The following is a 25,300-nucleotide window of genomic DNA, read 5'->3' as shown; positions in this document are numbered from 1 at the left end:
TTTGGAGGCAGCCAGACCTGGGTGTAAATCCTGGCTTTGTCACTTTCCACCAGTGCTGTTTAGGGTGCGTCACTTAACCTTTCAGAACCTCAGTATCTTCATCTGTAAATGGAGGAGTCATCCCAGTTCCTGACACATAGTAAACACTCAAGAGAAAAGTAACTAATTCTCAGTCTAGTCCAGTGGGCACAGATATAATATTATAACCCCTTGGGATGCTACTAGGTTGAACCATATGAAATTGTCAATTTTTGACTTAACAAGTGGCAATTTCACTTAGTTCAACCTAATGATCTGGGTTTGGTTTGGGCCTAAGGAACTTACTTTTGCATGGAAGGGGGCAAAGGGCCACCACTGTACCAGGTATGTCACAGACATTATCCCATTTACACTTTACAACAGCCCTGAGAGACAGGTAATACTATTCCAGTCATCCCCTGGTATCCACGGGGGGATTCGTTCCAAGGCCTCTTATGGATACCAAAATCCACAGATGCTCCAGTCCCTAATATACAATGGTGTAGTATTTGCATAAAACCTTTGCCCATCCTCTCAAATACTTTAAATCATCTCTAGGTTACTTATAATACCTAATACAATGTAAATGCTATGTAGATAGCTGTAAGTACAATGTAAATGCTATGTAAGTAGTTGCTGGGTCACAGCAAATTCAAGTTTTGCTTTTTAGAACTTTCTGGAATTTTTTTTTTTTTTTTATCTGAGCTTGGTTGAATCCTTGGATGCCAAGGGCTGACTGTATTAGCATCCCCATTTACCAAATGGGGAAACTGAGGCTCCTGAGTAGCTTGCTCAAGGAAGTGGTGTAGCCAGGATTGGAACCCAGGTTTATCCAACTGGAAGTCTGTGCTATTTGCATTGCTGCTGTCTTGAGACTGGGCTGCCTGTTCCACATGGTGTGGCTAGAGAGCTCACAGCATTCTCTTGGGCCCCTTCACCCAGGAGCTGGCAGCTGTAGCCTGAAACTCCCCGAGACGCTGCCTGTGGGACCCCACATTTCTTGTTCTGGTTTAGACAGTCAGCTTCTGCAGTTTTCTTCTGCTGTGTCTTTGGCTTTGGTTGGGGGACTGGAAGGGGCATTCTGGAGTCAAACAAACCTGGGTTCGAATTCTGGCATCCTCCATAAACAGCTGTGTGGCTTTGGAGCAGCCCCCTGACCCCTTTGAACATCAGTTTACTGTGGTGTGAAATGGGATGGATAGTAAGCTTCACTCCATAGGGTTCCTGAGAGCAGAGTGCTGGGGATTTCACAAGTGCTCATTAGTGTTGGTCCTCAGCTGGAGAACCCCTATGCATCCCTCAAGATCCAGAGCAGTTGTTTTTTCATCTGGAAAGCCTCTCCAAGTGCCACCAACAGAATTAGCCCTCATCCCCTCTGTGCTCCAACAGCAGCTGTAAAGCGCTTCTTAGAGGGCCTGTGGCCTATGAGAAGACTCTACTACTGTCTTTTCTGTTGAGTACCTACTGTGTGCCAGGCACTGTGCTGGGCCCTTTAGGTGTGAACCAAGACCCATCTGACCACATACGTCAGGCTTTTTTCAACATGTCCCACAGCCCTGGTTTATTTTATTTTGTTTTTTGGCCACGCCACGTGGCATGCGGTATCTTAGTTCCCCGACCAGGGATCAAACCGTCCCCCCTGCAGTGGAAGCGCAGAGTCTTAACCACTGGACCGCCAGGGAAGTCCCCCACGGCCCTGGTTTAGATCTTAGCTCTGCCACATGCTGGCTGTGTGACCTCGTGTGAGCCAATGTCACCACATCCCGTGACATAACATAAATGAAGGACTTAGCATAGTGCCCAATCAGCCCAATAGACGTGGCCCATTTTGATTCTTTTTCATGACTCAGACAGCTTTATCCCTACTGCCTGTGTGCCTTGCACATAGTGGGTGCTCTTGTTGGCTGCCCAGTTCTCCCCCCTAGGCAACCCTGCTAACACAGGAGAGGCCCTCTCTCGGCTCCATTTCCTGCATTGCCCTGGGCTCCTCTGAGGCCTGGCAGCCTGGGAGATCTCCACGAGCCCTCAGTGCCTGCCTTGGAGGCTTTCCTAGAAAGCTAGCCTTCAGGTTGGTTTCGGCCGAGCCTGGCTCCAGCTGCCAGCACCTCTGCTTGCCATTGGAAAGTTCCCCGTGCTGCTTCGGGCCAGATGTGTGCAAGGCTGTGAGTTGGCAGCCAGAGGCCCGGGCTGGCGCTGCACACCCGGTCCAGCAAGTGTTTCCACCAGCTCCGTGTCTCCATCTAGAAGAACGGAGGTGCTGCACCCGGCCGGCCCTGCAAGTGGGTCATGCTGCTCGCCATCTGGGTGAGACTCCGGCAGTCATGGAAAGATGGGCTCCAGGGAGAGGCAGTTGATTAGATTTCACAGAGTGACATTCGTGACTTTTCCCTTTAACTTAGTTCACCTCAAAAGATTTGAGTTGGCCGGCCTGAGCCACCCGTGCCTCACCTCTGTAATGGGGTTATCAGTGATTGCACTCAAAGCTTCCTGTAAGTCAGGCCATGTGCCAAGCTCCTGTCCTGCATTAGCCTGTTGAATCCTTAGCCAACCCTATAAAGTAGGTACGACTATTCTCTCCATTTTACAGATGAGAAAATAGAGGCTCGGAGCCATGAAATGACTTGTAAAGTCCCACAACAGCTTTAAACTGTAGAGCCGAGAATCATACCTGGGTACCCTAAAGCCAGTGCCTATCTTTTTTTTTTTTTAATGACACTAAGGAGTGATTGTTATTTTTAATTTTTGACTTACATCTGTGCAGGAAAATTCCCTTTTTTGGTATAGCATTCCATGAGCTTTTACACGTGCGTAGGTTCTTGTAACCACCACCCGAGACAGGATGCAGCCTAATTCCATCACCTCCTAAGAATTCCCTCGGGCTGCCCTGACTCAAATGGTTTGGGATGCTGCCTCCACCTGCAATTGGAATTGCTCCTGCGCTGTTCTCTTTTTCTCCATCGCCTGTCCAGAGAGGTCTTGGGGTGAAACGTGGACTTCTCTCCCAGGGCTGGGCCCTGTGCCTGCATTCTTCTCTGTAACAAAGCTGGTTCTGTTTCCAGCACCCTTGGCAGTTGAGCTGTTCACTCAGCCATTCCAAGAGCATTGTTACCCCAGACTCAGAGAGCCTTGAGTGAGGTCACCTTGATTTATGACTGTGTGGCCCTGTCTTGGCTTTTTGTCTGTCCGCCTGTTGGTCTCCCACCAGGCAGTTCCTGAGAGCCCAGTGTCACCAGGCACTGGAAAGATTGTGGTGAATGAGACAGATCTGGCCCCTGCCCCTTGAGGGCTCCCAGGGGAGTGGGGTGACAGTCACGTGAAGAGAACAGCACACCCAGAGGAATGTGTGCTGAGCGACGGCAGCCCTGGTGGCTGTGGGAACCCAGAGAAAGGAGGCCAGACCCAGACTGGGGGTCTCCAGTAAGGCTTCCAGGAGGAGGCAGCCTCTAAGCTGACACCTAGGAAGTGAAGAGTTGCTATAAAGGTGAAGGGAGAGAAGATCCTTCCTCCAGAGGCAGTGGCAGGTGCAGGGGCCAGAGGCAAGGGAGCACCTGGCCAGGTGGGAGCAGGAGGAGGCCCCCTAAAGCCCCGACATGCCTTTGTTGTCTTCCTCGACTAGGCTGAAAGCTCCAGGTGGACGGGGGCTTCTGTCTTCCTCGTTCACGGCCATATCCCCAGCCCTCGGAAGGGAGCCTGGTGCACAGTAGGTGCTCTTGTCTGTATTTGCTGAATGAATGAATGAACTGAGGTGTTTGAAGCAGAGGAGAGACACGATTCAATTTGTGCTTTGGAGAGACCGACCCTGTCTCCAACCTCCTGGCCTGGCACCCCTCTGCCCCCAGGTGCAGTCTGAGACCTCAGCTCCACCACCCGCCTGAGTGGGCTGGGGACAAGGAGCATCTTCTCTGCCACTCACACCACAAGCACTTGTCTTTGGGCCCCATTCCAAGCAATCACTTAATTGAAAAGAGAAAAATTGGCAGCCGGCCACCCCCGGAGTGTCACTTGCTGTGGCGCCTGAGCTTGGTGGTTTCTGTTGCTGACTCGGGACAGGAAAGCTCTGGCCTGGGACCAGGAGAGCCGAGGCCTGGCCTTGGGGATCTGGAAGGAGGAGAAGGGACTTCGGAGGCTGAAGGAGCTGGGCTTGGAACTGAAGTCGCTTACTTCCCAACTGCGTGACCTCAGGCGTGGTGGCATCCTGGGTTTCCACCTCCCCAACCTGAGGGCACCCCCCCCCCTTCCTGCCAGGTGTTTCGTGATGATTGACAGGATGTTGGTAAAGCACCTTGCAGAGGGTCAGCGCATAGCGGCAGGTTCCCCAGTGTGGTTGCTGATTTTATCTCGGGCCCCCCCCCCACTCACCTTAGTCCTGCCTCACTCTGACATCCTAGGTTTCAAAGGCATCATGACACTCAGGCGGCATTTCTCCAGGATTAAACTTAATGTACCTTCTTTAAAAAGATAAATATGCGTACCTCAGCACTTCTGGGGGCAATGCTGCTCTGGAGTGTTAGGAAATCAAACACACTGCGGGTGTTGCAATTCCAGAAAGAGGTTGGAAGTGCTGACCTACATAGGCCAGATGCTGGGCAGACAGCTGGAGAGAGCTGACAGATCGGAACCGAAGGGAACGTGTGGTCTCCACGGGGAACAGCAGAATCATGTTTCCCATTAGTTAAGCCGGTGGAGCCCATCCAACTGCCTCTGCCCTCTCCTCACTCTCCTCCCTCTCCTTGCTCTCTCCCACTCTCCTCCACCCTTCTCTCTTTCTCTCCCTCCCTCTCTCCTACCCCCCCTCCCCGCCCCCCCCCCCGCCCCCAGACTGTGTCCTCCACCTTAAGCCTGGGCAGCAGATAGCCAATGAGGTGGATCTGGAGCCCAGCCAGTCATTACCAAGCTGCTCCCAGGAACCACCAACCCAGAAACCCAGCCAGTGTGGGAGCTTTATTGGGGTGGCCGGGGAGGTCACACTTAACCTTTTAAAGTTGGTTTCTTAAACCAGGGTTTATAGACTCTTGGACTCCCTTGGACATATTCCCAGGAACCCTCTCTGCAAGAAGTGGGTTCATCTAGATCTTGAAGCTAACACTGCTGCTTGATTTCAGGGCTGCACGTGTTTTTGTATTTAATGAAGGTTGCTCTGGCTGCAGTGCAGGACAGCTTTAGTTATCCTGGGCTAAGGACTTGCTGCAGAAACTGTGTGATCTGTGAGCAGAAGCCGTAGCCCCTCAGTATGCTGCGTGAGAGACAGAGTTTTTCCTCCCTCTGTCTAAAAAGGGCTCTGCTGTTTCTCGGGTCTGAGAAACAGCATTCTGGAGTGGAACTCCGGCATCCTCAGCACCTCCCAGGAGGAGCCCTAGGTCTGGTTCCAATTCTCCTCCTTGCACGCTGTGTGGCCTTGGCAAGTCCCTTCCCCTCTCTGACCTCGTAACCCCAACTATAAAATGAGGGACGGTCTAGAGCAGGGTTTTTGTATATTTTAAAGTCTTGGAACCCCCCTGCTGTCGGCTTGAAGCAGGCAAAGGAGGACTGTGGGCAATGGAGGAGCCCAGGCCCTGTCTAAAGTCTCCACTGATGGTTGCCTTGTGGCAGTGCGGACCCACAGGGTCTGGCGATTGGGCCTGCAGGCTGCCAGGTTACACCCTCTTCCATATATAGAAGAGCTAAAAGTGGCAGTGCCTAGTGGAAACCAGGATGGAGAACCCAGAGACCGACCCACCTCACCAGGAGCCTGGGGCTTCTTGCAGGACAATTTGACCGCTGGCCTAATCACCTAAGAACTCTCCAGATTTAAAGTCTTCTGGGGGAGTCATTGTGCAGGAGGCCCAGAGGGGCATGAGGAACTTGCAAGGAAATTTGGATATTGCCGTGGAAGTGGAAAGAGTCCATAGCTAAGAGTGGAATCCTTAGTAAGTCGCTACACCCCCCAGTCCCTTTGTTAAATGGAGGGGTTGCTCTAGAATCAGGGATGTGTGCCGTACACATCCTCCCAGTCCCCGGTGCCCAGGGCAGACATTGCTAATGGAGCACGGAGCTCTGTCTTGCTGATGTTCCTTTCTCACAGCCCTTGCAGGAAAAGAGCCCCAACTCTCTCTGTCCCACTGGTGCCCTCTCTTTAGATGTTTTCTTTGGTCTCCCAGGTCATTCCAGGTTCCCCACCAGCACTGTAGAGCCGGGAGAGGGCTTCCAGCTTGAGAAATGTGGGCTTGTTGGCCTGTAAACAACAGAGCTCCAGACAGAGTGAGAATGGCAAGGAATTCACTAAAACAGCACTGCCCTCATTGTTGATCATCCTATCGGCACCATCACAACGTTTGGCATAGCCACAAACCCCCTGTACTATATATTCTTAATTCAGTATTCTTCAAATTGACTCTTTTACTTTGATTATTTTTAAAGGGAAACTTTAGCTGTCCATCATAAATGGAAAACCAGCGGCCCTCGCTAGAAATAGAAGGAAACGAAATAGAAAGGAAAAAGAAAATCAGTGTGTTAAAGTTCTTCCTGGCAAGTGTTGCCTGCCCTGAGGTCTTCTGTCCCTTCTTCAGGAAATGAGACCAGCAAGTGTTGGAAGGGGTGTTGAAAAGCCACTATTGCCAACTTTCTGAGCCAGTCAGGGTGGGAAGGGAATGGCAGAGACTAACTTTCTCACTATGGGATTCCCTGCAGTTTAGTGCCGAGCCCTGAATCACCTAAAACCAGCTGCTGTGCCCGAGCTCCTGCATACCTTGAGACAGTGATCTAAGAAAAGACCGTCACTTTGAAAAGCGCTTGGACCAGACCCTCCCCCAGATTTAAACCTCTGGCCACTGCAACCCAGATCAAAATGTAATCACTTAGTCATGTGACGAGTGCAGAAGCCACACCCCTTCTAATTAATATCAGCGGGGAATTACAGCCAGATTCTTTGCCAGCCCTAGAAACCCCACCATAGAGATTTGCAAAGCAAAGTGAGATCGGAGGACATTCCCCCGTGCCTCAGGGATCTTATTCACGGGGCAAAAACACCTTCTCATGTTCTCTAGTTCACGTGATGAAAGCATATGAGATCACAGTGCTCCCGAGGTGGGGCAACAGCTGTTTCATATCATCCTGCCCTGGGGATGGCTTACCGATGGAGTTCTGGGGCCTTTCCAAGAGTTGCGGCCATGGGCAGAGGTGTGGGCCAGTGGATCTGCAGGGATAAGGCGTGTCAGTTAAGCAGAGCTGCCTGGAGCTCGCCTGTTTCTGTTACTTAGCCGTGCCCAGGCCTGGCTCCAGGTGTTGTTCAAGGGCCTCTAAGCTTTGTTCTGTTTTAAATCTTTATTCATGGATGACCTGACCTTAGAAATGGAGCATAAATTTCTGTGTGTCTAGTGGGGTCCCTCCGGGCACTGGGAGCCCGCACTCCATTGGGCTGGGTTGGACCTGCCAAAGGAGGTGACTGCGGAGGAGTAAGGAAGCATTTATGGGGCATCGTCCCTCAAATCCCAGCCACAAGCGGAGATTCTAACCAACACAGATTCCATTTCTGGAGCTGTAAAAAAATATCTCATTCGATCTTTGCCCGTGAGTTAGGAAGGATGAGTGTCCTTATCCCCATTTTTCAGAGAACACGAAGTCTCAAAGGGGCAAAAGACTTTACCGAAATTAGAAAGTGAGGTCAGGGCTAAGACACCCTCTGCCGACTCCCGGCTTCCTCCCATCCCACACTCCCACCTCTGTCATCGGCTGTACCTGCACCCAGGAGGTGCTCCGTGATCTGGAAAGATGTTCCAGAGGAACGGCCCTAGGACTGAGCCGAGATAGCGAGGGAGGATAGGGTTCAACCTTGGTGTTCCAGACAAGAGAGTGTGTCACAGACACATTTCTTCCTGTTCTCCTAGGAAAGTGACTTTTTCGTTCTGATTATAAAAGAAAATGCACAGTAGAAAATCTGGAGAATACAAGAAAGCTTCAAGAAGAGAATTTTTAAAGTCTTAACATATTCCTACCAACCCAGAGCAAACCATATATATACATGTTTATATATATATATGTATATATCAGTGGTTTATATACATACACACACACTTTATATACAATATAGTCAATCCACGTTATTTGCCGATTCCGTATTTGGGAATTTGCCTGCTTGCTAAAATTTATTTCTAATCCGACATCAGTACTTGCAGTGTTTTCCCAGTCGCTTGCAGATGTGGGCATGTGCGTGGCAGCAAAAACTGTGTGGCCTGAGGTGCATGTTCCCAGCTGGGGTTGAACAAGGCGACCTCTGCCTTCTTGTTCCAGCTCTTATACTCTGAACAAGTGTCTTTTTCATGGTCTCTATTGCCACATTGTATACATTCTTGTGCTTTTTTTGGTCATTTCGCTGTTTAACATGGCCTCAAGCGTAGTGCTAAAGGTCTGTCTAGTGTTCCTAAGCTCAGGCTGTGATGTGTCTTTTGGAGGTGTTAGGTAAGCTTCGTTCAGGCATGAGTTACAGTGCCACTGGCCATGAGTTCAAGCTTAATGAATCAACAATATACATTAAATAAGGTGTCATTAAACAGAAACATACAGCAAGGCTGTGTATTGATCAGTGGATGAAAATGTTGTGATCAGAGGCTCACAGGATCCCAGCCCTCGTTTCCCCTGGGAGCTTTGGTTCTGTGTTAACTAAGTCGGCATTCATGTAATACACAAATGAAATATACACAAGCACACACATACACTTATATACTGTATACATAATTTTTTTGAGATTAGATTATGTTGTTTTAGACTGTTCTTTTACCTAAGATAATGCCTGAACTTTCCCCTATATCACAGAATTCTTTTTTTTTTTTAATTTTTTTTTTTAATTAATTAATTTTTGGTTGTGTTGGATCTTCGTTACTATGCAAGGGCTTTCTCTAGTTGCGGCAAGCGGGGGCCACTCTTCATCGCGGTGCGCGGGCCTCTCACTATCGCGGCCTCTCCTGTTGCGGAGCACAGGCTCCAGACGCGCAGGCTCAGTAATTGTGGCTCACGGGCCCAGCCGCTCCGCGGCATGTGGGATCTTCCCAGACCAGGGCTCGAACCCGTGTCCCCTGCATTGGCAGGCAGATTCTCAACCACTGCGCCACCAGGGAAGCCCCACAGAATTCTTTTAGTTGCACACAAACGTTCTTCATGCTAAGAGGGAAATTAACTAGAAGGCCAGTCCCCTGCATCATAGCGGCCCTGGGTGGGCAGGTGGGCCCTAGAAGCAGGAGCTGGAGTGTGGGCAGGAGCCAAGCAGGGCTCTCCCTGCCTCTCCCTTCTCTGCCTCTCCTTTGTTCGTCCCTCTCTGCAGACCCAATGTCTGTCACAAACTGGAGGTGGCTCTGGCTGCAGCAGCATCCTCTCGGATGGAGCCGATATATTCAGGTCTGATTTCAGGTTCCTGAGAAACGACCATCCCTGGACCTGTCAGCTGTGGCTGTGAGGTGGAACAAGTGGTACTTCTCATGGAGGTGGGGGTCCACAGATGAACTCTTGGCATCTGCCAGGGGGCTTTTTTCTTTTCTGTCTTCCAAAAGCAGTCTAAGTTGAAGAAAAGTGGCCTCTGGAGGCCCCGGGACAGGGTGGTCCTCAGAGGACAGGGGTCACTGTGGCCCAGGCTACAAGACACCTAATTCCATCTATGAACACGTGGGATTTCTCATCCTCTTTACGGCAGCTCCTGGCAAGTCAGACTGACCTGGGACTCCCTGGGATGGTCCTCACCCCCAGGTAGAGGAGGGAAGGCCAGGGCTGCTAAAGCCCCGGCACCGAGCAGGCTCACATGTGTGGTGGCCCAACATTTGCTCCCCTGCACTCAGGCTGAGGCCCAAGGGTTGGGGTGGGAGGTGGCAGGGTCTTCCCCCCAGACACCAACGGGGAGGGATCAGGGCCCTGACTCACCCAGCAGCTGGGAGACCTGTGCCCCAGGCTCAGGTGAGCTGGGCCTGTGTTCCCAGGCCCTGGAGGGGCAGTCCCTCTGCACGCCCCTGGGGCCTGGAGAAGACAGTGGAGGAGGCAGCACACGGGGGAGATGGGGACAGATGGGGACTGGAGGGTGGGCTGCAGGAGGCTCACCTGCAGAGACAACGAGCAGGGGCGAGGTCCCCTCAGCTTTATGTCGCTGTGTTTAGCTCACAGTGAGGAGGAGGATGATAGCTTCTCTTTATGGAACATTTACCGTGTGCCAGGCCCCAAGCTCAGCACTCTCCATGCATTTTCTCATTTAATCATCACGCTGTCACGATCCCCGTTCTTTACGGAGCAGGAAGCTGTGTCGCAGAGAGGTAAAGCTGCTTTCCCAAGACCACGCAGCTAGTTGAGATGGAGGCAGAGGGTGAATCCAGGCCCTGTTAAGCCCTGAACTCAAAAGCCTCCCAGCAGGCTCTGAGGAAGAGGTAGAAAAATGAGCAGCCATCTCCTTGGTCCAACTGTGGCCCAGCTGCTGGGTGGGGGCATGATTCCCTGGTGCAGCAAGGCCGTCAGGGTTAGAGGTAAGCTTGGTCAGAGTCCTTGCTCTGCACTGTGTAGCCTGTGACCTCAGGCAAGTCACTGCACTTCTGAGCCTCCATCCCTCTCTAGGACAACGTGGGAGGTATTAGCGTGGCCTGCAAGCTCGCGAGGATTTGGGGGAGAGCAAGACCCAGTCATCTGCCCACCTCGACCCCAAGCACCCTGGCGTGGCTGACTTAGAGGAAGTTTAGAAACCCAGGACGTCTGGCCCTGTTGACACAGAGGCCCTGTGAGAAACCCAGACCTGTGGAGTCTAGACTTTGCAAATCACGCAGGCCCTGATGCTGAGGTTGTGTAAGAAGGGATTTTGCTGGTGGCTAATTCCGGTTTAAGGCCTCCTCCATGGCCCTCGAACACCAGTGTGGTCTCTGTGCTTGCTCATTCCCAGAGGGAGGGGTTGTGGTGAAGCAGGACAGGAGCCAGAGAGGGCTTGACCTCCTGGCACCTTCGTGTTTTCCTCATTTTTTTCCACAAAGTACAGATTTTCCATTGTGCTCAGAGTTGGGCATAGAGCATTCAGTGTATGTGCAAGACAAGCATGGTTCCTGCTGTCAGCAGTTGCTGTAAAGTGTAGTCGACTTTGTGATGGGGGAGTAGGTGCCAAGGGGACATGCACCAGGGAGACCCAACCTAATATTGGTGGGGCGGGAGCAGTCAGGGAGGGCTTTCTGGAGGAGGTAGCACTTGAGCTATGCCCTAGGAGTAGACTTGTAGACCATCCCACATTCTGGATTTATCTGATTGTTTCCTTACATGTCATTTAGCTTGCTCCTCTCCCTCCTGTACTTCCTATGAAGTGGAACTTAGGTCAAGAGACTTGAGATTCAGGTTAAATATTTTGGTGACAATACTTGACAGAAGGTTTTGTATACTTCCTATTGCATCACCTCAGGGTCTAATTATCCCTCTTCTTGGTCACGCTAGGTTTGATCACCTATTACAGTTGTGGTCGCCAGATCTCTCCATTGAAAAGGGACATTTTTCCCTTTGCTGGGAGACTAATCCCTGGGGTGATATCTTCACCCCGTATGACTCTCCTTTTCTCCAACAACCTTTCACCCCATGGTTCAGCATCCATCAAGGATCTTTCCAGAGTGGCTGTGCCATCTTGTTTTCCCACCAGTAATGTCTGAGAGTTCCAGTGGTCCCACATTTTTGTCAGCACTTGTTTTTGTCAGTATTTTTTTTTTATCTTAGCCATTCTAATGGATGCGTGGTGATCCTTCATCATGGTTTTAATTTGCCTTTCTCTAATGGCTAATGATGTTGACTATCTTCTCATGCACTTATTTGCCATCCATATATCCTCTTTTTTTAAAAAAATAAATTTATTTATTTATTTTATTTTTGACTGCGTTGGGTCTTCGTTGCGGCACACGGCGTTTCTCTAGTTGTGGCAAGCGGGGGCTACTCTTTGTTGCAGCGTGCAGGCTCTAGGTTCGCAGGCTTCAGTGGTTGTGGCACGTGGGCTCGGTAGTTGTGGCTCGTGGGCTCTAGAGCGCAGGGTCAGTAGTTGTGGCACACAGGCTTAGTTGCTCCACGGCATGTGGGATCTTCCCGGACCAGGGCTTGAACCCGTGTCCCCTGCATTGGCAGGCGGATTCTTAACCACTGCGCCACCGGGGAGGTCCCCATATATCCTCTTTGATGAAGTGTCTATTCCGATCTTTTATCTATCATGTAATTGAGTTGGTTGTTTCCTTACTGTTGAGTTGTGTTTTTTGTTTTTTGTTTTTAAATATATTCTGGATATAAGTTCTTCAGATATGTAGCACGCGTTTTGAGGGCTACACCAGGGAGAAAGTTATAAGTGTCATTTCCAGGGAGCATGACATGTACTATGTAAATCTCTGAAGGAAATCTGCTTATTTATTTATTTACTTATTTATTTAAACTGATAAAATATACATAACATAAATTTTACCATTTCAACCATTTTTAAGTGTACAGTTCAGTAGCGTTAAGTACATTCACATTGTTGTGCAGCCATCACCACCATCCATCTCCACAACTCTTTTCATCTTCCCAAACCCATTAAGCACTAACTCCCCATTCCCCTTTCCCCAGCCTCTGGCAACCACCATTCTACTTTCTGTCTCTATGAATTTGACTACTCTAAATACCTAGTATAAGTGGAATCACACAATATGTGTCTTTTTGTGACTGGTCTTTTTCACTTAGCATAATGTCCTCAAGGTTCATCCATGTCGTAGCATATGTCAGAATTTCCTTTTTTAAGGCTGAATAATATTACACATTTTGCTTATCCATTCATCTATCAGTGGACACTTGGGTTGTTTCTACCTTTTGGCTATTGTGACTAATGCTGCTATGAAAAAGTCTGCTTTTAATTCCTTAACACCAGGCCAGTGAGTATTAACTGGGTTTGGGATATAATCCAAAAGCCAAGGTCAAATGTGTTAGGAATGCTTTGGTTGCAAGTAACAAAAACTATCTCATACTGACTTTAAATAAGAAAAAAGGTTTGGGCTTGTGTGTGTGGAATGTCCGGGATGCCAGGTGCAGGGGTTCAAGCAGTGTCACAGGACATGCCACTTTTCTCTCCCTCTGAGCTCTGCTTGCTTCTGTGCTTTCTACGTCTTAAATCACAGTGTGGAGCTCTCCCAGCTCGCCACTGCAGTGGGGAAAAGGGTCTCTTTCCTGATCATGCCATCAGAAGTCTCAGAATTGAGTCTCAGCAGCCTGGCTTGGGTGACGTGCCCATCCCTGAACCATTGTTGGGATCATGGGCTGGTAGATTCTGGATGGCCAGGCTTGGGACACATGATACTCCCTATCACAAAGACTAGGGGAGGGAGAAAGGTGACCCTCCAAGGGAAATCAGGGGCTATTACCAAAAGGAGAGAGGAGGTACCAGATAAGGAGGAATACCAGATACCTGCCATGAGGGAGAAACGAACTGCACAGCTCATGTGTGCTGGGCATTGGCAAAGCCCTATGTACCTTAGTTATTGCAGTGAGTCCTCAGGGGAGATTGTTGTCGTCATGTTAGAGAGAAGGACACTGTGGCCAGAGAGATTGGTACCTTGTGAGTTTCACCCAACAGCAGGGCTGGCATTAGAACCCAGTGCATGGGCTCTTTCACCAGTCCCCAAACCGTGGGCAAGGCCAAAGCCCTACATTGGGACAATTCTCATCAAAAAGTTAGATCTGTGCCTAAAAATGCAGACATTGTGTTCAGAGGTTGATTCCAATAAACCAATTAGATCTGCTACAGAGTTCTTGTACCGTAGGGACAGAACTTTAAAAATTGTAAACAAGGGCTTCCTTGGTGGCACAGTGGTTAAGAATCCGCCCGCCAATGCAGGGGACATGGGGTCGAGCCCTGGTCCAGGAAGATCCCACATGCCACAGAGCAACTAAGCCCATGCGCCACAACTACTGAGCCTGTGCTCTAGAGCCCGCGAGCCACAACTACTGAGCACGTGTGCCACAACTACTGAAGCCCGCACGCCTAGAGCCCGTGCTCCACAACAAGAGAAGCCACTGCAACAAGAAGCCCACGCACCGCAACAAAGAGTAACCCCCGCTTGCTGCAACTAGAGAAAGCCCACGTGCAGCAACAAAGACCCAACTCAGCCAAAAGTAAATAAATAAATAAATATTGGGAGATTGGGATTGACATATATACACTAATATGTATAAAATGGATAACTAATAAGAACCTGCTGTATATAAAAATAAATAAAATTCTAAAATGCTGGATAAATAAAATTTTATGAAAATTAGAAGAAAACCACAAAATATTACTGACAGAAATGAAAGAACACCTAAATAGAGTGACACACCTAAAAAAATAAATAAATAAATATAACTAACTAAATAAAGTTTATTTTTTTTTAAATTGTAAACAAGAGATCAAGAATGAATTATGTAAGCAGAATTTTTTTTTTTTCTGTTTATGGGTGTATGCTTTGGGTTGGTTTTAAAATCTTTGATGATCTTTTATTTTTTTCTTGTTTTTAATCCACATTGGCATTGTCCTTCGCAGATTGTCATACAGACTTTGTTTATACATCCCCCAGGATGGGGACCTTTGGTAAGGTATTTTCTGGGACTCCATTTACCCATCTGGAAGGTGGGGCCATTGGGTTGGCTGAGTTCCGTGGTCCCTTTCAGATATGGAAAAGCCCCCTTGCTAGTTTCCCTGCCCCTTTTCAAAACCATTTTCTACACAGCAGCCAGAGGCATATAGATGGATATTTTTTTAAAACATACATTAAATTACGTCAAACGCCTCCTCCCCAGCCCCCTGCACCCCTCAAAACTTCAATAGAATAAAAATCCCTCACCGTGGCCTATAAGCCCTGTAAGACCCTCGTGATGCAGCTGCTGCCCCCCCTGGCCACATCCCCTTCCCTAACAGCTCTGTCCCGCCATGATGGCCTTCCGGTTCCTCAAACATTCCAAACATTTTCCAGCCTGCATGTCTTCATTTGTACTTTTCATTCTGTCTGGAATACACTTTCCTCAGCTCTTCCCCAAGCCAGTTCCTCATCCTTCAGGTCTCAGGTCAAAGGCTGCTTCCTCAGAGGGACCTTCCCTCCCAAGGACACCCACCGCCACCATCCCCATCTTGCGCTACCACAGCAGGCTTTGGGGTCCTTCCTAGCACTTACTGTAACTTAAATTATATACGTATTTCCTCATCTGCTGGTTTATTGCCCATCTTCCCACTCTCCAAGGGCAGGGTCCGAGGCTGTCCTGCTCCTCGTTGTAACCCAGCACCTAGCAGAGGGCCTGGTACGCAAGAGGTGTTTAATAAGTGTTGTAGAGTGAATGAATGAACGGGAGCCATTCTAAATTGACATGCTGGAGTCTTGGTTAAGCAGAATTGATGTTTTCTTTCTTTCTTTCTCTCTCTGTCTCTCTCTTCCTTTCTTTTCGTTGCTGCGCGTGGGCTTTTCTCTAGTTGTGGTGAGCAGGGGCTACTCTTGGTTGTGGTGCGCAGGCTTCTCATTGCGGTGGCTTCTCTTGTTGCGGAGCACGGGCTCTAGGTGCGCGGGCTTCAGTAGTTGTTGCACGGGGGCTCAGTAGTTGTGGTGCACGGGCTCAGTTGCTCCACGGCATGTGGGATCTTCTTGGACCAGGGCTCGAACCCGTGTCCCCTGCATTGGCAGGCAGATTTTTAACCACTGCGCCACCAGGAATTCCCCTGTTTTCTTTTTAATAAGACTAATGACTATTCAGGTGGCTTTGGAGACAGCTCTTTTTGTCGTAAAATCACTTTTTCAGGGTGACTCTGCCTCCCAAAGGATGCCCTGCCCTGTCTTTTGGCTCTATGAGGTACCCAGGACTAGTGGGCACAAACAAGGGGCGGGGAGGTGGGATACCTGAATCCCTGGTGTTGAAATAGTCTGTCTTTCTGAACTGGGCCGGGTAGGCACTGGGGACTCAGAGTGAAGGGTACTGAGATTTCTTGAACTTTTCCTCTCTGCCAGGCAAGGAGCTCAGAGCTTTACCTCCGAAAATCATCACAATTCTATGTAAGATGGGCTCGATGACCCCATTTTACAGATGGAAACTGAGGCCCTGGGGGTTAGGAAATTGTGTGAGTCTAAAGTCCAAATGCCTTCCTTCCTGCCTTGCTTCGCTGAAATGAAATAGATGTTGGATTTAGAGTGGTTGTTCCTGGTGAACCCCTTAGCTGGGCATTCAAGGGCACCTCCCATCTTGTCTTGATTTGTCTTTCCATTTTTCATCTCTTCTCGCCTGGAAAATCTCCCATAAGTACCTGGTGTTCACAATGGGCTCTGGCTCTGGCCCCCCACAGCTCCTCCTTTTCCTGTTTTGAATGAAGGTATCGTAGCAAGAACTCATTTGGGAAGAGACTTTGTCTAAAACCGCTTTGGAAACCACTGCTAGGCGTGGTCCCCCCGTACTCCCTGAGCTCGTCTTTGCTCCACCATTATCCCTCACCATCGACAGTCTCTTCTTTCCTCTCCTACTCTCTAGATCTACATGTCCTTCAAGGTACACCATGATGACTTCAAGCTTCAGCAATCTCTCCTGCCCCCCTTCCTGCATCCGTCAGGGCTAAATTACATGTGTCAGAAACCCAACTTAAACTGGCTTCAAAAATAATTCCAGAGTGTGGAATTATTATAATAATCCTGGGTGTGGCCCAGGATTTACTGGCTCAGGAAACTGGACAGACAAGGAGTAGATTGAGCTACAGGCAAAGCTGGACCTAAGGGTCAGACTGTGTCATCAGGAATCTACTGATACTGGCCTCATTCTCAGGCAGGCTCCTCCCAAGCGATGATGAGATGGCCCCCTGGCATCTCCATGTTGCATCCTAACAGCCTAGCAACCTCAAAGAAAGAGAGCTTATCTTTCTCAGGGGTCAGAGCAGAAGTCCGGGGCTGATTCTTACTGGCTCTGATTGGCCCGGCGTGGGTCATGTGCTCACTCCTCAACCAATCACTGTGGACAGTGGTACCCACCTTGGTGTCTCAGGGACTGCGTTGAGGTAGGGAAGGAGGCTCCCAGGAGAGAAGTCAAGGCACTCTGGTTGAAAGAAAGGTTAACCAGTACCAGGCAAAAAATAACAGACGTCCACTGCGCACATGTTACTTATCTTCACTTATGCACATGCTGTCTCCCCAGCTCACCCTCCACTCACAGAGGCAGGGGCCCTGCCTGTGTACCCCCATGGCCTCTTTAATGACACCTAGCCCCTCGTGTTTATACAGCATTTCTCTGTTTCCAGGCAGCTTTCACATATGTATGTTTTAAGTGTCAAAATTACCCTGTAACCACAGATAATTTGTGCAAGCCAGGAATGGATGTGCTGACCCCTTATCCCTTGAGTATCCAGGTGGTGTCCGGGGCCACCAGAGCCCCCAGCCAGATGCTGTGACCTCCTGCTGCCACCTTGGTTTGCCCAAATTTGTTGTCAATGTGTTATTTTCTGTGTGTGCTGTGACTTGTGACAGAGATTGAAAACATGGCCCTGTGGTTTATAAAGTGGCTCTCCATCCTCCGTCTTAATCGAATCCTCACACTCTCCTGGGAGGCAGCGGAAACAGATGCTGTTAACCCAGTTTACAGATGGAGAAACTGTCATGCAGAGGGAAAAGATGACTCAGCCCAGGCCCTAACTGGAGAAAATGGCGTGATGGCTTAGCTCATGAGAAATACAAGAGAGCTAAGAGCCGCAGGTTGCTGTGACTTCTGACAAGTCAAAGTTTTAAGAATGTGGCTGACAAAATAGCCAGCCCCGTGGCTCTCTGAATTGAGTGGGGAGTAAGAAATCGTGAGAGTAACAGCATCTCCTGAGATGAGCAGGGTGCTTATGCTTTCCTATACTTGAGTTCATGTAATCCTTTGCACAACTCTCAGAGGTGGGGTTATTCGACCCATTTTATTGAAGAGGAAGCTGGGGCTCAGAGAGAGCAAGTAACCCGTCCAAGTCATACAGCTGGTCAGGGGCAGAGCTGAGATTCAAACCCAGGTCTTTCTGACTCTGAACTGCTTTGGTCTTGAGTCCTGGAGATGGAAAGACCCCCTTGGTGTTAACGCCTGTCTCCGTCCCTCTCTGCAGGTCTACATCATCCGTGTCACGTGGTCCAGCGGCTCCACGGAGGCCATTTATCGGCGCTACAGCAAATTCTTTGATCTCCAGGTAAGGATTTGGGGTCTCCAGTGAGCTGCAAGGCGGGAAAGAGTTTATTTGGACTTACTTTCCACTTTGACTTCAGAGCCACAGTGTTCTTGTTTAAAATGATGTCTATGCACTTACCTCAGCAGCACATATACTAAAATTGGAATGATGTAGAGAAGATTAGCCTGGCCCCTGTGCAGGGGTGACACGCAAATTTGAGGAGCGTTCTATATTTTTCAAAAAAGGGTCCATCACTTTGGGGACATAAGTAATGGGCTGTATTGCTTTATGCTTTGATATTCGATATTTTCCAAATAAAAGAAAGGCTCCTGTTGACTGCTCTAGAACGGAGGCTAATCTGGAGATCGTTTCTGTTGGCTTTGAAGTGCAGATCTTGAACTTGTGTAATCGTGTTTGCTGGTGAGTTCAGTTGTTGAGTGTGTTCAGACCTCGTGGCCCTGTTCTGCTCTCAAGACAGACGCACGTCTGTTGCCTCACCTTGGCCTCCCCTCCCCATCAGGCTCCTTGCTCAGCTCCTAAAATGCCTGCCGTGCTCTGAGGGCACCATGCTCGCCTTCTCCTCTCCTCTGAGGCCTTTGCATTAGCGCTTCCTCACCTGGAACACCTCCTGCACCCTCCAGCCCCCTCGTTGTCTCATCCTCGGGGAAGCCTGGTCTGACTTCATTCCCTGGCCAGCGAAGGCCACCTGTGTATCCAGTCAATGTTTGGTGAATGAATGAACGAATGAATGAACGAACGAACAAACGAAGGAATGACCTATAACCCCCCTGAGCACCACCAGTCTCACAGGGAGCCTATGTGGACGGCTCTGTGTACGCCCCTCCCCAGTCGGGTAAAAGATCTCGAATCCATGGGTCAGCAGCATTATCCTGACGTCACCAAAGGCCAGCAACTCAAAGCAAGTGTGTCATGAAAAGTCACAGTGCCTGATATGATGGAACAAAGTTCTTTAGAAAACACAGACCTCAGGAGGAGATGGGAACTTGCCCAGCTTCCTGAATCCATGAGTGTTCCCTGCCACTTGGTGAGGGGCTCACATACCTCGCAGGCCAATGTAAGGCCTCATCGAGATGACTGTCTTCTTTCCCTCTGTGTACCGGTTAGGATCCTTTGGTTGCAAGGGACAGAAACCCAGCTCAAACTGGCCTACGTAGATGGGGGGGATTTAGGGGGCTGGTGTGACAGAAGGTCCTGGGAGAAGGAAACTGGCAGGCTTCAGGTGCAGCTTGATACAGGGTTCTCCTCTGTGTCCTCTCACCCAGCTTCTTCCTCTTGTTCTGAATTCCCAGTTCCCTGATGTTGCCTTTATCCTCAGATCCCACGTGGTTGCAAAATGCTCTGGGCTCACACTTAGCAGGAAAGAGTGAAAGGTCACTTTGCAGAAGTCTCAGCAAACACAGTGTTGTGTTTCATAGGCTCATCTCGAAGCCAGTCAGTATGGTTGAGGAATGTGATGGCCAGTGGGCTTATCTGGTCCCTGCTCTGCCTCTCAGTCAGGGAGGTGGGGACTGAGACCTGGAGAGAACAGCTGTGATCAGATGTAGAGAAGGCATTGTGGGGACATCAGGAGACAGCCCAGGTCCTCCACGCACCAGCCTGTCTTTCTTTCTGCCTTCCATGTTCTCTCTGGAGATGACATTAACCACCGCCATCCTTGGTTGAACAGACCTAATCTGTTCCTAAAAATGTCAAATAGAGAATTTTCAGAGCCTGTGTTCCAATATTTTAAAAGGGGAAGGGGAGATAATAATGTGCTCCTAACCTGTTTCCCCAGTATCACCAAACAATCTACATTATAAATTGCCAAGAGTCATTGCATACTGGACAGCAGTTGACACCAGTTACCTAATTACTTAATATGTAATGAACTCATAAGTGATGTTTTGTGTTCACTATGCAACAAACCAAACAGTATCATATACAAGTGATATTTTTCTTCTGGTCCGCAGCAAACATGTACCAAATGTCAATACCCAAAGAGGCTCTATGTTAAAGATGTTAAGATACCATCTAAAAGGGACTTGGCAGGAGCAGACATGGGCATGGGTGGGGGAAGGGCTGACCATGGAGGAAAGGCAGGAAAGATGATAGCAGTAATGCCCAGCACCTCCGAACGTGGTCCTGCGTGAGAAAGACAGAGATCCACACCCTCTTGCCCAGACACAAGGGTGATTTATGTAGATCCATTTCGGCAGGTCTTTAGAGCGTGGGTGTTGGGTAAATATTTTGCAAGTTGCTAGACTGATTTTTCGTGCACCGAGGGTCTATGTTACACGGGCGGCGGTGCTACCTATATTTTTGCTTTCAGAGGCCTCTTGCCTGCCTGATGCTTCCAAGAAGGAACAGAGGGGGCAGAGATGAGTGACATGGGTGATTGCTAGCCTAGGGATTATTGGCATCCACAGAGCAGACACCCACTCAGCTAGCTTAGGCAGAAACCAGATGGAAACCAGAGCCAGGAGTACAGCCGGCCTCACAGGGGCCCGGAACCAGCAACAGAATGACCCACCGGAAGCCTGGCAGCTCCCGGGCCGTGTGTCACGTGGCCACAAGCTCTCCCATCGAACCTACTCCCTTTCCCGCCAGCCCCTCTGGACCAGCTTCTTCCGCTGGCCCTTTGGCCCGCATCCCCCAAACAACACCTTCAGTCCCCAAGTTGAAATGCCCTTCCCTGTGTCGAGGCACTGGAGTTGGTGGGTTCGGCTCCAATCTCTGGGAGAGAGCATCTGAGTGTCAGCATCCTGGGCCAGAGTCCAACCCCTGAGCCTGCTAGCTGTGGCCAGAGGGGTGGGGCGGGTGGGACAGCATCATCTAGAGGAGGAGGTTCAATGAGAAGAGGGTGGGCAGGAGGCCCTGGTGGCACGGATAGAAATTTTCACTGCTGCCCTTTGGCAGCCTGTGGGCCAGGCAGTGTGTGGGGAAGTTGACTGTGTTACCGAGTTCCCTATTCCAGCCTCGCCCAGGGCTTCAGACCTTGACTTCTGGGGTTAGGCAAACCTGGGTTCACTCACATCTCAGCTTTGTCTTTTCAGGTCTCAGCTCAGTGTCACCTCTGTATGTTTCTGAGCCTCAGTTTCCCCATCCACATACTGTATTAAGAATGAAAGCACTTTGCTCACATCTGTCGTAACAGTTCAGTCAGTTGTGTGTGCCTTGCTCAGTAAGCGTTAGCTGTCATCTGCTGTCGCTCTGCTCACATGGGATTTGCCCAAGGTGACATTGTTTGGGAACGTTTTTGAGCCAGGGTTGGATCACAAGGCATCCTGGTCTGAAGCCTGCATTCCCTCCACTCTCCTGTTCTAACTCAACTTTCTTATTTCTACCAGAACTTAAAAGCGAGGTTTCCTTCCCTCCAACCCCAGCATAATTAGTAAGAATTGGAGGTTTGCTGCAACATAAATAGCTGCCTTAGACTCCCCTCCTGTAACAAAGTCTTCTAAAGACAGGGCTTAAGCCAGCTTTAAAGAGTCCCAGATGGGCAACTGGAGTGGGAGAGTCCTGGAATTCCAGAGGGTCCTGCTGTCCTGGAAATGGCCTGCCCCGCCCCCCAGCCCCGCACCTGAGAGAGGGAAGCTGGAAGAAGGGGCTGATCCCAGGGACCAGGCAAGGAGGCCGGCTCGCGTGGGGCTGCGACACCCTGAAGTTGGATGATTTCATGATTCTCCCCTCCCCTCCCTCCCTGTCTGGCGAGTAGCCTTGGCTTTTGCAGAAGTAACTTGGCTCAGAGTATGGGGAGGGTCAAGCTTTCATGGAGGAACAGCTCGGCCAGTGTGGCGTAATGGAAACAGCAGACGACTCAGTCAGGAGACTTGGGGCCCAGCCACCTGTTCTGTGTGGCCATGGGCACACCCCTTAACCCCTCTGTGCCTGATTGTGATTTCTTCATCGGTAGCATGGGGGTGATGATAAGGAAACAGCTGGCATTCCTGAGGTACTGCCTGCTCAGCATCAAGATGTAGTGACTCATTTAATCCTCATGTCAAGCTTATCAAATGATACAGATGAAGAAACCCAGGCTCAGAAAGGTTAAGTCATTTGCCCAAGGTCACACAGCCGATGAGCATTAGAACTCAGATTTGAAGCTGGGCAGGCAACACCAGGGTCCACAGTCTTGGTCACTCTGCTGTGCAGTGCTGCTCTTACAAGTGGCTACTTCACAAGGCTCCTTTGGAGTTAAAAGTGATGATGTGTGTCCGGAAGAGGCAAATCCATAGAGACAGAAAGCAGATTAGTGGTTGCCAGGAGCTGGGGGGAGGGAGAAAGGAGGAGAGACTGTTAATGGGAACTGGGTGTCTTTTTAGGGTGATGAAAATGTTCTGGAATTAGATAGTGGTCATGGTTGCACAACCTTGGGAATATACTAAAACCCACTGAATTGAACACTTTAAAAGGGTGCATTTTATGGTATGTGAAGTAGATCTCAATTTCTTTTTGTAAAAATGTGATGATGTGTGTGAGAGCAGTTTCTGGGCTGTCGAGCCCTGAGCTAATGTCAGCTGTTGGGATTATTGATAGGCGTGAGTTGCTGCTAGGAACTGGCATGAAGATTAGAGCAGGCGGTGATGCCAGTTTAATAGAATGGTTAAGACCCTGGGCTTTTATCCAAATGCTGCCACTTCCTGGCCATGAGACCTTGTTTTAGTCAGAAGTGTTTTAGTTGCAGATGACAGAAACCCAGTCCATATGGATTCTTCAAAAATTACATTGATTAGCTAAATGGAACTGAGAAGACTAAGGGTACTTGGCTTCAGGTATGGCTGGATCTAGGGGCCACAGGGTCAACCAGGACCTGCCTTTCTCCACTTCTTGGTCTCCTCTGTGTCCAGGCAGGGTGTTGTCTGGTATGGTGGCAGCCACAGCTCCCAGCCAGCTGTATCCAGCGGTCAGCTCAGTGACTTAAGGGAAAAAGAGAACACCCCAACGGTTTCAGCACAAGTCTCATTGGTTCATCTTGGGTAATGGCCAGGCCAGTCAGGGCCAGCCCAGGAACTGGAGTAGAATCAGCATCACATCCATGCTGACTAATAGAGGAGTAGAAGATTCCCCAGAGGAAATCAGAGACGTGCTGCCAAAGAAGGGAAAATAACCTGTAAATGACAAAAAAGTAAATGTCCCCTCTGGTGGGGGCAGGACACTCAGGCAGAGGAAACAGTCTGCAGAGAGGCCACTGGGGTAGAAGGAAGGAGCATGACTCAGGCTCCTTCATGGGAAAAGAAACTCACAGTCACCAGCAAAAAGGTCCCCTTTCTGACAGATCACCTTCTGATATGATTTCCCAACTCCCTTGTCTCAGGAAAGCTGGACTCTGATAGTCATGCCCACCACTACTGGTTAACATCTGGCAACGTGTCTCACTCACGTGAGGGCGCAGGCGGTAGAGCCCTGGGCTTGGAGTGGGAAGACCTGGTGTCAGGTCCCAGCCCTCTGCCTGACTGGCTGTGTGACCTTGGGCAGGGCCCTCAGCCTCTCTGAACCTCCCTTTCTGCCCTCATCTGGGCACACTCTGGAGAGTCCATCAGAGTGTAACAGAGGGAGCTGGCCTCCGAACAGGGCACTGGGCGGGGACAGGAATGCCTGGAGAGCTGAGGGCAGCGCCTAGCGGAAATGTGGCTGGTTGAATGACGTCATAACAATATTGGCGACTGTTTACTAAAATGCTCTAGACGTCCATTTATACGCCGTCGCATTTAGTCCTCACTTACAGGCATGAAGTCAGTGTTGTGTCCATGTCACAGATGGGGGAAGGGAAGCTCAGAGAGGCAGAGTCACGTGCCTAATAAGGAGCATGGCTGGACTCAGGCCCAGGTGTGGTTGAGTCTGAAGCCTGTGCTCCTGCCTCCCGGAGGTCCAGGATTGCCTTCGAATCTGTCTACTCTTAGAGTTCTGTCCTCTGAAGACAGCTGCCCTCTGAAGGCCCATTCGGCACCTCCCTGTGAGATGCAGGCATAGTCTATCCTGCAGAGGACTGCTCTGAGCTGAACACGAGCCCTGCACAGACACGCCTCGGATGCGTGACGGGTCCGCTTCACCCTGTGCCATGTGACCTTTGCCCTCTGAGTTTTCCCACTAGTTCATTGCATCCCCCAGGCCGAGGGTCATGGTCATCCCTGGAGCCAGGGCTTCCCTCACAGAGGGCACAGTGAAATGTTTGCAAGTGTTCAAAGAGTGTCCTCTGTGCCAGCCAGGGAACTCAGGCAGGGCTTGCTTCCTGGAGGAGGTGACATCTGAGCAGGGTCTTGATAATGAGTAAGGAGTTGCCCCACTGACAGAATGGGGGAGGGCATCCCACACAGAGGAAACCATGTGTGCGAAGATGCAGAAGTGTGAGAGAGCAGGACCGTGAGCTGGGCATCTTGCAGAATTCTGACAGCGGGGGTGGCGTGAGGGGGATGCACAGAGCCAGCTGGGTCACCCTGCCCGGCAGGGAGTTCTCGAGAGGAGCACCAATGACACGTGTCCTGTAAGCAGGAACGCTCCATGCTTAGGGGACTGCTTCCAGGCACGGAGGCTTTCCGGGGGATCCGTTTCCCAAATGCAGCACATCACAGAGCTGAAGGCAAGCCGGAGGCGGCATCTTGATCTGTGCCTTTGTTTTTCCCCAGAGAAGGGAACCGAGATCCGGCGACAGGAGAGGCTGTCCCAGGTCACACAGCAAACATCGTTTGTTTCCAGTTTCTGTTGGGATAGAACTAGCCTGTCCCCCTTCTGAGAGTTTGGTAGCCCCAGATGCACTTAATGAGCTTTGGGGACTGTCTGCCAAGAAGCCCCCAGGCTCCACCGCAGAAGCCAAGGGGAAGGGAGTATATTCTCCCATCTTTGCTGGGAGCAGGTGTAGGAGGGGCGGGGCTGAAGTTCTTGCTCCCTAGGCAGGCCTTGCCCAGCTGGGAAGACATCCCAGCGAGCTCCTAGTCAACACCTGGCCTAGGATTCCACCAACCATCTGTACTCAAATACTGCCTTTGCTGGACCCTGAGACACACTCTTTTCCCCAGACATTATCTTCTGAAATTGGGGTGTGCCTCCCACATGTTTTATACGCTTAATGGAATATTTGTTCCCTTCCCTCTGAAAAGCCATTGCCATATTGATGGTATAGAGCTGAGAAAATATGGTAGCTGCCTTTTTTTCACACAGCACAGTCAT

At 50.0% G+C, this 25,300-nt stretch overlaps 1 protein-coding gene and 1 non-coding gene across 2 annotated transcripts in view; both read left to right on the top strand.

Moving 5' to 3' along the window:
• The window catches only part of SH3PXD2B (SH3 and PX domains 2B), a 112,511-nt gene that overhangs the window by 13,469 nt on the left and 73,742 nt on the right, over positions 1 to 25,300 (top strand). Inside the window, exon 2 of the mRNA XM_057541101.1 lies at positions 18,077 to 18,157. Within this exon, the coding sequence (XP_057397084.1) occupies positions 18,077 to 18,157 (81 nt within the window). The remainder of the gene's footprint in view (positions 1 to 18,076; positions 18,158 to 25,300) is intronic.
• On the top strand, positions 18,267 to 18,373 carry LOC114236402 (U6 spliceosomal RNA). The gene has a single exon (XR_003622371.1). It is a non-coding gene; the product is annotated as a U6 spliceosomal RNA (small nuclear RNA).

The sequence above is a fragment of the Balaenoptera acutorostrata genome, chromosome 2 (assembly GCF_949987535.1).
Source record: "Balaenoptera acutorostrata chromosome 2, mBalAcu1.1, whole genome shotgun sequence".
NCBI lineage: Eukaryota > Metazoa > Chordata > Mammalia > Artiodactyla > Balaenopteridae > Balaenoptera > Balaenoptera acutorostrata.
This window is presented reverse-complemented; position numbering and strand designations above follow the sequence as displayed.